Genomic DNA, 15,408 nt, shown 5'->3' with positions numbered 1-15,408 from the left:
GAAGAAGAAGAAGAAGAAGAAGAAGAAGAAGAAGAAGAAGAAGAAGAAGAAGAAGAAGAAGAAGAAGAAGAAGAAGAAGAAGAAGAAGAAAAGGCGGTTAAGTAAGCCATTAGGAGGAAGCTAGTGAGCAGTGGTCCTTCAGTACCTGTTTCCAGGTTCCTGCCTTGACTTTTCTCAGTGAAGCATTGTTACTTGGAAGTGTAAATGAAGTAAACTACTTACTCACCCCCAAAATAAATAAAATAAAATAAAAATGATGTTTTAATGTACAGCCAAATATACATACAATGAAATCAGAGCAAGCTTATCCGTTTGTGATATGTAAACTGGATTATTTTAATTTTTCCAAATATATGATTCCAATATTTTTCATGATGCCTGATAGAATATGGAAAATATTTAATAGAGTATCTGGTGTCCAGATTACACCACATCACACACAAAAATGAAGAACAAATATCTAGATTCTGAAGTCTTTTATATTGTTCTTTTCACTTAGATTATTCTTAAACAACTGTGGTAAGGCACTGAACCGATATTAAATTAATCACTCCTTTCTTTGTGTTTCTAGAGGGCACTGTTGCAAAACATTCTAATGACAGTTATTAAAGTTATAAATATCTGTGTTATGCTGATTATGAGTTCATCATAAGAGAAAACCATTCAAAATTCATCTTCGTTTCCTCAAATTGCAAGAAAACATCCTAATTACTACATGCCCCAGGCCATGTTGTTTTATACCCTTCTGGCTTTCTGTTTATAAAACAAAAGCAATGTCTTCTCATTGTAGGGGTATATAGAGAATAGGTATAAGGTTCAATACAATACCACATGGATTCTTTCACAAAGAAAAGTTTCCTTCCCTTCCTCAAAGTAGCTTTCTTTTACTATCGTGCTTTGTATTATATTATACTTTCAAAGTTATGTATATCCATTAAACTAACCAAAAGTGTATCAGTCCCAAAGTCCCTGATGCTTCAACTAGAGTAGTTTAATCCGTCCTCTGGAAGCCAGTGGTTTTTGAACAATGAAAATTTTCTGTATTAAAGTTCCAGGAGGCATCAAAGCTTAACTATTTCTTACTACTGAGTATAAGAATGGAACACATATACTAAGGGAAAATGTATTTAACATCTCCCACAATTGGCAACCACTAAAAGTATCTCAACACAAAGCAAGTTTTCTGATCAAAGAGTGAGGACAACCACTGTTCAGTTGAGGGATTCATCAGATACGGGCTCATTTTCCCATAGCAGGAAGAGCCAGAGACTTTGCAGAATTATGAAACAGGTATCTTCCCACAATAAAAAGTCAGACATGCAGAAGTGGATGTTCACAGTCAGCTATTGGATGGAACACAGGGCCCCCAATGGAGGAGCTAGAGAAAGCACCCAAGGAGCTTAAGGGGGTGCAACAACAATATGAACTAACCAGTACTCCCTGACCTCATGTCTCTAGCTGCATATGTAGCAGAAGATGGCCTAATTGGCCATCATTGGGAAGAGAGACCCTTGGTCTTTCAAACTTTATATGACCCAGCACAGGGGAAGGCCAGGGCCAAGTAGTGGGAGTGGGTGGGTAGGGGAGCAGGGGCNGGGGGGGGGGAGGGTATAGGGAACTTTCAGGATAGCATTTGAAATGTAAATAAAGAAAATAATAATGATAAAAAGATGAAAAAAAAGTCAGACATGAATTATAAACATGAGCTGAACACAGCAAAAGGCATACTAATGTGGATGAGGAAAGCTCACAAGAAGTCTGTGAAATATTTGCAGCACCAATAGTGGAGGTGCTGCAAATATTTCCACATTTTGTCTTGTGGGGCCTGTATATCTGCTTTATTCTATTACATCGCCATTCAACATCCCAAGAAAATCCAGACAATGGTAATAGATGTTTAGAAGTAATATACCTGAATGTTAAAAGGTTAAAAAAATTGCAACAAAGGAGAGGAGTCTTGTAAAAATTATTTAGCTATAATGGGTACTACTATGAAATTAAAATCAAATATTGGTGGGATACATTATTGTCATTATATCTCATAACAAAAATACTTGTTAAAAGCCCTTTACTCTGCACTTAATTTTAGCCAACCAGATTCAAGAACTTTGTCAATAGTCTTAAAGAGCATTATGAAATAAGCTATAGCTTTTCTGTTAATGAAGCAAGGAAACAAAAGAAACCCCAGTGATTTGTATGTTGTTAAAAATCTATTATCATTGTTACCATGGCAATGATGTGCAGTCTCTGCACTTCAATTTACTCATTTCTAAATACAGCATATTAGATTAAATGTGAGTCATCAAAAATGAAATGATATATGTAAGTACTGTGCACTTCACATGTAATAATTTCAAACTCATACTCTTAAAAGACTCTTTATTGTTTTAGCTATTCATATAAAATAACTCATTAAAAGACCATATCATTAATTTCAATAGCAAAAACTGAGGCATTCATTTCATTTTCTTTATTTTTTTTTATTTTTGAGGCATTCATTACTAATGTATGACTTTCTTGAAAGCAAACACTTTTTATATCCTAGGTATGAGAAAATGCCAAATTCTGAAAAGTGACCATTTCAAATTGCCAGTGTAGTGACTTACCATTGTACCCTGGAACACATTTTCCTGCTTGTCCTGGTGGAGGTGTTTTGGAGTTACCTAATCCAATACATGATGCTGTGATGGGGGATCCAGTCTCTAGGGGAAAAAAGTATGGCTTATCACTTAATGCTTTAGCATTATGTTGCTTTGGTATTTGTGCAATGGACCCAGATAAGTTTACATCATAATTTCATTTCATGAGGAATAGATTCAAGTCTAGTTGCAATCTAGTATTTAAGATTCTTAGCTCTATGTTCAGTGTTGAAGAGCAGCAACAAGAAATCAGACTCATTCAATGTTTAACAGAGCTTTCAGATAGTCTTATATCACAAGGGAAAGCAGAGAAATCCTGTAAACGTTATTAAAAATGTAAATATTAGGGGCTGCAACCCTGTAGGTGGAACAACAACAGGAACTAACCAGTACCCCCTGGGGTTGCGTTTCTAGCTGCATTTGTAGCAGAAGATGACCTAATCGGCCATCAGTGGGAATAGAGGTTCCATGGTCTTCCAAACTCCATATGACCTAGCACAAGGCAAGGCCTGGGCCAAGTAGTGGGAGTGGGTGGGTAGGGGGACAGAGGTGGGGGGAGGGGTATGGGAAACTTTCGGGATAGCATTTGAAATGTAAATAAAGAAAATAATAATAATAAAAATAAATAAAGAAAGAAATTCATAGCTTATGAACATGTTGAGGAATCAATGATGTAAATAAAAATATTTTTAGATCTTAATGGGAAACTCTTTAGTGTGTGTCATGCTCATACACTAAAATTCAGTAAATATATACAAAAACAATAAAAAAAAAAACAAAAAAAATGTAAATATTAAAATGTAAAACAGCAGTGTTTGGTGCATTCATGATTTTAAAACTAAAAGATACATTTAGAGTATTTCATATGGTATGTTTCTTCTAAAGAATAAAAAGAGGGCTCCAGTGTCAGTGATGGGTCAGGAAGTAGAAGACGGGCAATAGCAACACTCAGAGCTTCACAACATAGGTTAAAAAGAAATATGAGCACTAGAAAAGACATTTCTTATGGACTTATCTAAAGTTATTTTGCTTTTCAATATACATTTCATTTGATATTTTAGCTTGTTGTCTCCTGAGACATCTGGAGCTGAACTTGCACAAGTTTTATCAAAAAGATCCTAGGCTGTTCATGGATCTAACATGACTTTAAACACAGAAAGCTACATGCGTACTACACTATGCACCAAGCCCATAGGCTTACGATCACTCTGTTAGCAATTAGAAAGTGTTAAGTTTGTTGCTCCCAAATCATCCTTCAGAATAATCACGGCTGATGCTCATAACCATAAATTCTGAAGGCAATTATATTTTTGGAGAATACTATTTGTACCATAAACATTTAGAATCAAAAGGAGTTTTCATAGCAATGGAGGGGCAGGATAAGAGGATAATGATAGTGAAGGAACGGGATCCCTTTTTGCTTCATGATTTGTATCTTAGCACACACACATAAACACACACACACACACACACACACACAGAGAGAGAGAGAGAGAGAGAGAGAGAGAGAGAGGATTAAATGTGAACATAATAATTGTCCAAGACATAAAAGACTTATAAACCCCATTGATCCAAGTATTCTGACTATATGACTTCCAGTATGAGCTTTGTCATAAAACCTACATTACCTGAGTATTGGGAAAGGTTCACAGCCTCTTTAATTTTTTTTTAATTATTTATTTATTTATTTATTTATTTATTTATTTATTTATTATCAAAGGTAGGTTACAATTCACATATTATCATCATTAGTGGCTCATTTGTCATTGGTAGCAGAAGATGGAATTTTGAACATTAAAACATAGGTCCTAAGCCAAAGTTCAAGGCAGCGGTTCTTAACCTGTGGGTTGTGACCCCTTTTGGAGGGGGGGTGGAATAACGTTGTACAAGGGTTGCCTAAGACTATCAGAAAACACAGATATTTACTTAATGCTTCACAACAGTAGCTAAATTACAGTTACTAAGCAGCACCCAAAATGGAACTGTGTTCTTTTACTTAAACTAAGTATATTTACTTTCTTACATTTTTTTGTAATTTGATGGAACATGGGGAAACTTATTAAAGGGTTATAGCCTTGAAAGGTTGAGAAGTGCTGGTTTAAGGTTTAAGATACTAAATATTTATGATTAAGATATCTGACATGGTATAGATAATTAGTTACAAGGACCAGATGTCCTGAGTCTTAAGGGAGAATACATAGCTATTTTTATATCATAACTAATTTCATTTTTTTCATAAAGTAATATTTTGTATCCATGAAATACTCCTCTTACTTTCATTTCTCTTACCATATATTGAATGCAAAGAAAGAAATGTATATGTTTGGAAAGATTGTGTGTTTGCTCCTTCATATTTTTAGAAAACATAGTCACCTTAGCTACCCTTCAGACCTGATGTGAGAAAGGATTGGTGATAGTGACAAGAAGGACCATTGTGGAGGGGTGTGTTTAAAAAACAGTACACAGGATGCAGATGCCTCTATGTACACAAACACAACCTAATGGGGCATTGGGACATGTTAGGAGAGAGGACACCCTTACTAGATGCTTCTGTGTCTCTATCAGCTGCTAGAGTCAAGGCGGATTTCTGAGTTCGAGGCTATCTGCTTCTATATTTCCTCTCTTTCCCCTCTTATGGATGGTGGGGGTGGGTTTCTCTCTAGCTAGAAAGCTACTTTATACTGGACCACCTTGATCAACAGTGTGTCCATCAGGACTTGTGTGCATGGTTGGATGGACACCTGTGTAGGCGACGGTGTGACAGAGGACTAAGTTGTTATCTTTCTCAAGCTATTTATAGTTACAGAGATAGAAAACGTATCTCTCCATCCTACCTCACTCCTACGCAAGACTCCATATTACCCTGACAGTCCTAAGCACTGCCTTTTGCTGGCTCATATCACATAGCTGTCACTAGGCATACTAATCTCCCCAAAGTATCGCAACATTTAGCAAAAACCTAATATTCAAATTACTAATATTACAAGTGTAAATGCATCTAATTTAACTGACATGACTAGGTTTTCTTTTTATCACCCTTACAATTCCTGAGTCAAATTAGTTATATAGAAGATGTGCTTTTCATAGCTTTTTAAATCAAAAAAAAAAAAAAAAATAGATGGCTGAAGGTTGAAAGATAATAATTATGTAATAACTTAAACATGACAGGAAGTGTGCGTGCCACCTTCTCCTCATGCAGGGCAGGACTGAGGAAGGCATCTCACTTATCCTTACTGCGTTTTTATTTAAGGAACACTTTGTTCTTCCATCTTCTTTCAACAGCCTCTTTCTATGTGGAGTTGGTAGATTGGGGCGTTGACTCCATTTATAAGATTCCACAATGAGCCAGGCTTTCTGAGGCCTGCCTTTAATCTTCACAACTCAGGAGCCAGAGACAGGAGAGTCTCGGGGAGCAGCCCAGCCTGGTCTACATCAACACAGAAAGCTCCAGTACAGCTAGCGATGCATACTGAAACCATCTCGGAGTAAATCCCCCACTGTAACGGGACCCAGTACAGTTTAGTAGTTCGGCTATTTGTCCTGAGGTTTGCTTTTTAGTATCTTGGAAGGCAATACTAATGTTGGATAGGCACTAGAGACTTCTGAATCTGTTATAGATTCTCAAACTGTTAACAAGTTGCACAGGTCTTACATTGCTAAAACCTGTAGAATTTGAACTCCAGGTGATTAGAGTGACCATTGTGACAAAACTTGATAGCAAATACTTTTGTTTTGTTGTTTTTTTTGTTTTTTGTTTTTTTTTCATTTTTTCATTTTCATTTTCATTTTTTTTTTTTTTTTTTTTTTTTTTTGAGACAGGGTTCCTCTTTGTAGCCCTGGCTGTCCTGGAACTCACTTTGTAGACCAGGCTGGCAGATAGCAAGTGTATTAGCATCTCTGACTGGTAGATTTCTGTGGCTTCTTGAAAATTAAGGGCCAATTACAGGAGACGGCGTATGATTGCTGAAAGAACCAGAGTCTGAATGGGAAGTGGGACATGGGTCACAAGGGTAGATGGCCCACACATCCAAAGATAGTATGCTTTTCGTACGTGTGAGCGTGTATGTAAATTGTTGCCTTTCTGGAGCAAGCAATACAGCTCAGTGAGTAGAGAAGTGTATGCATGTTTAACAAGTAAAGTTACACACACACACACACACACACACACACACACACACACACACACATTTAAAAATAATTGTTGCATATCTGAAAGTAAATGGCAATACTTGAACAGGAACCATAAAAAGCACGTATTACATATTTTACTTTTACATATTTTATTACATTTTTACATATTTATTCTAGGGATGTATGCGAAGAAACATGCTCCGTTCATAGATACTTAATGACAAGCATGTTTTCAACTATATTGTTTGCATCAAAGCAAAGAAGATTGGTTTTTCAAGTGGAAATCATCTCACATTTAAAAAGAATGTGAAGTCATTCAAATGCCAGAGGTGAATGTTTACTAAAAAGAGAATGCTTTTCACAAAACAAGATCTAGAATAAAGTTGTTAAACAAGGTGTGCAAAGTGATTTGTTTTATTTTTTCCCAAAAAATACATTATACACTGAGCCACATGGATATTTTATGTTTGCATTCATCTTGACGAGACACACATGAAAATATTAAGAGAATTTATTTTTTAGTTGGTGTTTAAAGAGTAAATGGTTGACTCTAGAGAGGTACACCAACAGCTTTGAAAAGTACCCACATTAGTTAGAAAGTTGACTCAAAAATCCGTACTCCTCCTAATAAGCAGTGGCCAGCTTTACTTAACTTGGAGTCACTTTGATTACTTTGACCAATAGTGGAGATGGTTATATAGTTTCTGGGACCCCTTCTCCCTAAGCCACTATGTATGGTGTATGGGCCAGTAATCGGAATCCACCAGAGTAGAAATACTATTTATAGACACTGTGATCAGTAGTCCTTGATGAGAGCAGGCTTCCAGTCATCCCTAGGGCTTCTAGAAAGCCACTCTACAGAGTCAGGCTCTCTGGAATGAACCATCTAGTACTAAGAATTGCCTGAGATGTATTTTCCATAGCACTTGGAACATCAGACCCACAAAACCATGAGACATTTTTGTTATTAAGCTACTCATTTTCTGTACCTACTGCTTTTATTTAACTGTGCAAAAAAGTGGAAGACATCACTGGAAATATTACAAAGGCCCTTTTTTTTTGACAAAATAAAACATAATAAGATGAAGCAAATACTATCATATCCAAGTTGTACATGGCAACTCAACAGGAGGAAAAATGTTCCAAGTACAGGTAAAAGAGTCTCATACTCAGGAGTCCAATAAAATAATAAGCTAATACCTATAATACATATGCAGAGAACCTGTACGGTAATCCTCACCAAAATAATAATGATAATAATAGTAATAATAATAATAATAATAATAATAATAATAATCACACATACACACATACATACATACATGCAATGAGTGTATGCGTTAAGTGCAGACATTTTCTAATTCTGACTAGAACCAGGTACGTTTCTACTTTGAACCCAAGAATCAGTTGTATCATCAGAACTGAACACTCCAGTTCTTTTGTTCTTTTCATTTTGTCCCAAAGAAACCTTTCTCAACTAGCAAATGCACACTCTGACTCGTTTTAGGCTTCAGTTTTCATTACTAAGATCAGAGCTTTTAAAAATAAACCGGACATCACCGATTGTGCTCCCCAAATGGACCACAGAGAAAGAGATATTGAAGGCGTCAGAAAGAGAAAGATTGTATGTAGTTTATATCCCCATTACAGAATTTTTTCCTACAATAATATTCAAAGGTCTATCATTCAATACATGTTTGTTAGATATAGTATCCTCATCAAAAGAAGTTATTTTTTGAAGTGAAGGGACGTTATGGTAGAATTACACATGGAGTAGAAATAACAGCGTGTATGAAGGTTCTCTAATGAGCCCACTGAGAATTTCATTTGTTCAGCAGAGCAAAGTCCAGAGAGAATGAGTGGATTAAAGAAGATAAACAAATGGCAAAGTAAAAGAGGAAAATGACAAAGGACTGTCAATGCCAAGCTTAGAAATCTGCCCAAGAACAGGAGGATCCACAGATATCGGTAGAGGCAATTATTGTTAAATTACTTTATAAGGTAATCTCCTTATTTGCACACTAAAGAACTAAATTAATAATCCCAATATGAAACCGTCAGTAGATGATAATGTGACAATAGTAAACAGAGATAGAAAATAAGACTGACGTAAGTTATACTCAGAATCAATAGGTCATAGTGATGGCTGCAGTTAAATAGAGCAAAAGGAGATGTCTGTTAAATCTCCCAGGATTTATTTCAGAAAATCGGCAATCAGCATTGAATGTGAGTGACATTCAAGGGAATGGGCAAGGTGGCAGGGGGACAAAACCAGTGGTGTGACTCAGAGTCCCCGCTGAATCTGGAAAACTACGCTTCTGCCCCTATGGTGACTCTCGAGACACTGCATTAGGCAATCTGGAATGAGAACTTGCTTGGTCACATTCAAGGTTGAAGTTCCATGGATAAATCAGTTCAGCGGGCTGACTACTGCTGAGTCATATTAATCATAGCATCATGGTGGGCACAGAGGCAATTTGTAAAGAAATCGTTTGCTCCCACTTCTAAATCTATACCGTGAGCTATAAATAACTTGAATGGTGGTAGCAAACAGAAAGAAGAAACCGTGAGCTGTACACTGGTGAAAGAAAATCAATTTAATCTCGGTGTTCGGGAGGTGATAGAATTATGGTTTGAAATACTTAAAGCAATCTAACGTCTGTATTAGATGCAGATCCATCACTGGAGCTGTGAAACTGACCTCAGCCTATGGTGCTTGGTTCTGTTAAGAGTCCCATATATAATCAGCAGCTCAATTAGATAAGAAACACTGAATGAATGAAGGCATGAGATAAAGCCTGTGAAGAAAGCATCCCAGACTGTAGAGACCAAAGGTAGTTCTAACTAAATCTGCAATGACTCCACAGAATTAAATTCTGTAGGGTAAATGTTGACCTTAGATTCATGTGCATGCAAAACAAGTTTTCATGACTTTGTAGTATCTACAGGCCTTTTCACGCATATAAGAGCATTCAGGAAAAAAAAAAAAAAAGACAGGAAATATAAATAAGACATATTATATGTGGGCTACCAGAGCACTTGCATTCTCTGTTTCTGAATCTGGAGTACGTAGAGGGCATAATCACAAAGGCAACCCTTACTGCAATGAAAGGATATCCATAGCAATAAAAGGGAAGTAATATTTATTCTGTTTTGGTATTAAACTGGGAATTGCTAATTTTTTTTTACACATTTCATTTTATTAAAAGCATTTGTGGAAGCCCAATGGGGAACAACTGAGCAGAAGATCAAGGATGTGTATGTTGCAGTAGAGTAAGGGGCTAGACTATGATTTAAACACTGTTCTAGTAGGATTCCATAGCACGTTATCCTCCCTACCTTGCTGTTCCAAGGAACAGTGTCACCTGCTGCTCTCTAAGCTAAGAGTGACAGCAAAATGTACCTGGGTTGATTCCCTTGGGTTAAAAAAAAGGGTTGTGTGATACAGGAGAAAATACATTTTCAGATCATTATTTTTCAAGGGAAAGGATTAGAAATCTTTGTTCTTATGAAGATCTTTATAAACATGAAACAATATTAATCACTGTAGGGCAGGTTATAATTGATCCCTGTCAAAGGCAGGAGAATTAGAGTACGTGATATTCCAAAGACCAAGCCAGCAACATTATTGATCACTTTTCTAATATAATGCCTCTTGCCAATACATTATCACTAATATAATAACGGCACAAGCAGTGTCATTCATGTCTCATTCAGAAACTATTGCTTGGTTTGGGAATTTATTCTCAGATAGATTGACAATTTGTAAATAGTTATTCACTTTCTAAACAAGAGTCTTATTGAGCATGTCTTACCCTTGACAAAGATTCTTCTTTCCATAAACAAAATTCACATAGCTTACCTCTAAGCTTCAATGTCTCAAATTATCATTAAAAATCACCTACTTTGAACTAATGAAGACTGATCTAAATGAGAGAAAAATCCAGTTACCAGGCAACAGGGATGACATCAAGATTCTGTCTCTCTCTTTCCAGACAGATACAGGTACAGTCTCTCTAGGTGCACATAACTACTATGCCCCAGCCACAGTGTAAGATACTATGATATCCCAAAGATTCTTTTTACGAAGAAAAAGGAAGATGAATCTATTTTGAGCATGAAACTGTGAAAAGTAAATTTGAACTATCCATTAGAAATTCATTCACATTTTCCCAAGTTCTTTTGAATTTTACTATTTGAAAATACTATGGAGATCTTCTGGATAATCCAGCTCATGGATGATGGCAATATTGGTCTAGTTTTCCAGTCTTTCAGGTACGTAGTGTGCACACACTTATTCATATACTGTTCTTACATTTGCAGGAATATACTCTGAAGAAATATTTACCATAGCATAAATTTGATATAACAGTAAGAATATGACAAAACCCTGATACAGAAAGTAGCAAAGAGTTAATAAGATAAATTTAGAAAGCAGCCTTTCATTATCTACAGTTATATTTTGCTCACAGATTTACAGGCAACAAAACATGGACCAGTGGCAACTGATTTTCAATAGTCAGAGAATAAGATTGTAAATAAAATCCTTAAGATAAAGTCACCAGAAAGACCCTTTACTTCTGTTGAGTCAGCTCAGTGGAGTCCCATATGCTTTAACTCTGAGAAGGAATTGTGCAGTAAAAGTTACAAAGCTTCTCAGGGGGACAAGCTATATACAGACACAGGTATGTTGACACTAGAAGAAAGCCATGAAGAGAGCAAAGTGGTAAACTGAAGGTATATGGGGAATAAGAGTAGCTGTAAAGCTTTCAGAGCTAAAATGTATTCTAGGAGACTAAATGTAAAGTGATAGACTAGTGAGCTAAAGTCCCTTGTCAATACAAAGAGCAACCTGTACACATGCAGAAGACACAGTCTCTGAGAATACAAGGAGAAGAAAGGAAAAGAATAATTCAGAAATGTAAGTGACTCGTATGTTGATATATTATGGATCAAACGCTCAAATATTAGCCTAGCATTTCTATATAAATACATTTGTACACGTATTCAATATATATTTCACATATATTTCTCATACATGAGAAATAATATATATTATATATGTATGCATATATTAGAAATAATATAGTATAAGTATGTGCTCATAACATTTCCCACAGAGATCTCTTTTTAGTACAGTTGTTAAAAGAACCTGCAATTTATTATTCTCAGAAGGAAAAAGAAAAGAATCCTGGTCTATTGAGTCCTCTATATATTTTCCTAAGGTTACAGAAGTGATTTGGAAATACCAACCAACTATAGTGGTTACAATACTTGCTGCTGTAGTCTATTGGCCAGAAGTATATTCTAATTGTCTTAATTACTTTTCTCTTGCTTTGGCAAAACACCCGAGCAAGGAATTGTGGGAGAATAAGGTGAGGCTTATGGTTTCTGAGGTTTAGAGTCTGTGATAGAAGAGTGAAGCCATGGTGACAGGAACATCTGAGAGCTAATATCTCAGGATTGTGAATGGGAGGCTGATAGGGTACACTGGAAGTGGCGGAAGTCTTCTGAACCCTCAAAGTCACAGTCACACATCTCCAACATAGCCGCACATCCTAATTCTTCCCAAATGTTTCTATCAACTGGGGACCAATTATTCTAACAGGTAAGCCTTTGGGGCCATTGCATTCAAATCATCACAGTACCCAGGGAGCAAAAATACATCTGACACTTCAACTGCTTTTGATGCCCTTTAAAACATGCTATCAGCATGTGGGCACCATTTAGAAGAATGGTTTTGATTTCTGTGCTGGCAGGCCAACGTTTTCTGCAGCATTTTAACCTCTAATTTAATTAATTTAGAGTAATCAAATTCTTTCTCAAAGGACAAATATTTAGGCTGTATAAAGGCTGAGTTATGTAAGAATTTGAGCTGCAATTAAAATTGTAGCAGTTCAATCAAATAGGGCAAGAAATGATCTACTTATTTAAGATAGTAGACCTCAACAACCATGGTCAAGGCACATAGAGTGAAATCAATAATTTCAGTTACCACCAATGTCTATTATGTGACTATCATTTTCTGACTGAAATTATTTCTTAACACTTTTCAACTACTAGGACAAATTTTAGTCTCCCATTGGGCTGAAGAAACCAAAATTAAAAACAAAAGTAATAACAAAGTAACATAGAAAAGCTTGAGAAGGTGGTAATTAGCTAACTTCAATTAGATCATTAGTCCCTAGCCATCAAAACATTTAAAGTGCTTTCCATAAAAACATTGTAACTCCTAATAGCAAGAGTACTAGCACTATTCACATCACTAAAATGACTCAGGGATTATTGATCTAAGCCCTTTACTATGGTACCCCTAAACAAAGTTATTAAAGAACTTAGAGGTTACACGTTTGTGGTACTTGCATTTCTCTTTAAGATTTATTGGAAGAGGGGGAGAAAGGATTATAAGAGACAGAGACATCAAAGCCACCCTAAGAACATGCAGAAGACCCTTAAATGGTTATATAACCAAGGCTTGTAGGGGCTTACAGTGACTTGATAATCAAGGAGCCTGTATAGGTCTGAGCTAGGTCCTTTGCATATATATTATGGTTATTTGGTGTGGTCTTATAGGACACTCAAGAGTTAGAGTGGGTTTTCTTGTCAGCACCAGCACTGGGTCACCTAGGGCCCGGAATCGGCGGACACCCCCATGGTCCATAGTGGATTCTCTATGCAATCTTAGGATCACTGGTGAGCAGAACACAGCATCATTTCCAATCCAATCACGAGGGACCTGAGACAGCATTAGGGAAGCAGAAAACCGGCCTGACCAGGGGCACAAGTCCCTTCCGGTCGGCACCAGCACCAGGTCAGGGTCACCTTGGGCTTGGAATCTGCGGACACCCCCACAGTCCCCAGAGGACTCTCCTCGCAATCTTAGGATCACTGATGAGTGGAACACAACATCAGTTCCAATCCAATTGTGACGGGCCTGTGACAGCAGGAACAAGGACACCAGAGTCTTTCCTGACCAAAGGCTCAGGTTCCTTTGGATCAGTACTGGTTTACATTGGTTTCCAACAGACCAGACAGCTCCACAGTCCTCAAAGGAGACACCACTTCCAGGCACCATAACATGCCCAGGATCTTAGGATAACAGGATCCCAGGATAACAGGAGCTAGGTCACAACAGTATTTCAGGGTCTCAGAGGAAGCTTGACTGCCAAGAACTCTGACACACACAGAATCTCAGGTTCACAGGAGCCTACAGTCAAAGGATCACAGAGAAAGCTGGACTCTTTGGAGTCCTCAATCAAGTGGGATTATAGTAAGGACAAGTTCCAATCAGAAATATTGAGGCCAGCAAGCACTTGAGATAATCAGATGGCAGGAGGCAAGCATAAGAACAGAAGCAATAGAAATCAAGGTTACTTGGCATCATCAGAACCAAACTCTCCCACAATACCAAGTCCTGATGCACCATCACACCCAAAAGGCAAGAAATGGATCTAAAGCCACTTCTCATGATGATGATGGAGGACTTTAAGAAGGAAATACAGAAAAACACAGGTGAACAGCTAGAAGATATTAAAGAGGAAACACAAAAATCCCTTAGGAAAACACTACAAAACAGATGATGGAATTGAACAAAACCATCCAACATCTAAACATGGAAGTAGAAACAATAAAGAAATCACATAGGGAGACAATTCTGGAGATAGAAATCCTAGGAAAGAAATCATGAACCATAGATGCGAGCATCAGGAACCGAATACAAGAGATGGAAGAGAGAATCTCAGGTGAAGAAGACTCCATAGAAAACATGGACACAGCAATCAAAGAAAATGCAAAATGCAAAGAACCTAACTCAAAACATCCAGGAAATCCAGGACACAATGGGAAGACTAAATCTAAGATGAATTGGTATAGATGAGAATGAAGATTTTCAAGTTAAAGGGCCAGTAATTATCTTCAACAAAATTATAGAAGAAAACTTCCCAAACCTAAAGAAAGAGATGACCATGAACATACAAGAAGCCTACAGAACTCCAAATAGACTGGACCAGAAAATAAATTCCTCCGGACATATAATAATCAGAACAACAAATGCACTAAATAAAGACAGAATATTAAAAGCAGTAAGGGAAAAAGGTCAAGTAACATATAATGGCAGACCTAATCGAATTACACAAGACTTCTCACCAGAGACTACGAGAGCCAGATGGTCCTGGACAGATGTTATACAAACCCTAAGAGAACACAAATGCCAGCACAGGCTACTATACCCAGATAAACTCTCAATTACCATTGATGGAGAAACCAAAGTATTCTAAGAGGAAACCAAATTCACACAATATCTTTCCACAAATCCAACCCTTCAAAGGATAATAACAGGAAAACACCAATACAAGGACAGAAATGACGTCCTAGAAAAAGCAAGAAAGTAAACTTTCAACAAACCTAAAAGAAGACAGCCACAAGAACAGAATCCCAACTCTAAAAACAAAAATAACAGGAAGCAACAATTACTTTTCCTTAATGTCTCTTAATATCAATGAACTCAATTCCCAAATAAAAAGACATAGTGTAACAGACAGGCTACACGAACAAGACCCAACTTTTGCTGCTTACAAGAAACCCACCTCAGGGAAAAAGACAGAAACTACCTCAGAGTGAAAGGCTGGAAAACAATTTT

General features: G+C 36.9%; 1 protein-coding gene across 1 annotated transcript in view; it reads right to left on the bottom strand.

The window, feature by feature from the left end:
- The window catches only part of Acss3 (acyl-CoA synthetase short chain family member 3), a 189,406-nt gene that overhangs the window by 32,918 nt on the left and 141,080 nt on the right, over positions 1–15,408 (bottom strand). Inside the window, exon 10 of the mRNA XM_021205223.2 lies at positions 2,607–2,702. Within this exon, the coding sequence (XP_021060882.1) occupies positions 2,607–2,702 (96 nt within the window). The remainder of the gene's footprint in view (positions 1–2,606; positions 2,703–15,408) is intronic.

Source organism: Mus pahari, chromosome 9 (assembly GCF_900095145.1).
Source record: "Mus pahari chromosome 9, PAHARI_EIJ_v1.1, whole genome shotgun sequence".
NCBI classification, from domain to species: domain Eukaryota; kingdom Metazoa; phylum Chordata; class Mammalia; order Rodentia; family Muridae; genus Mus; species Mus pahari.
The sequence above is the reverse complement of the archived record's forward strand: the minus strand, read 5'-3'. Positions and strand labels throughout refer to the sequence as shown.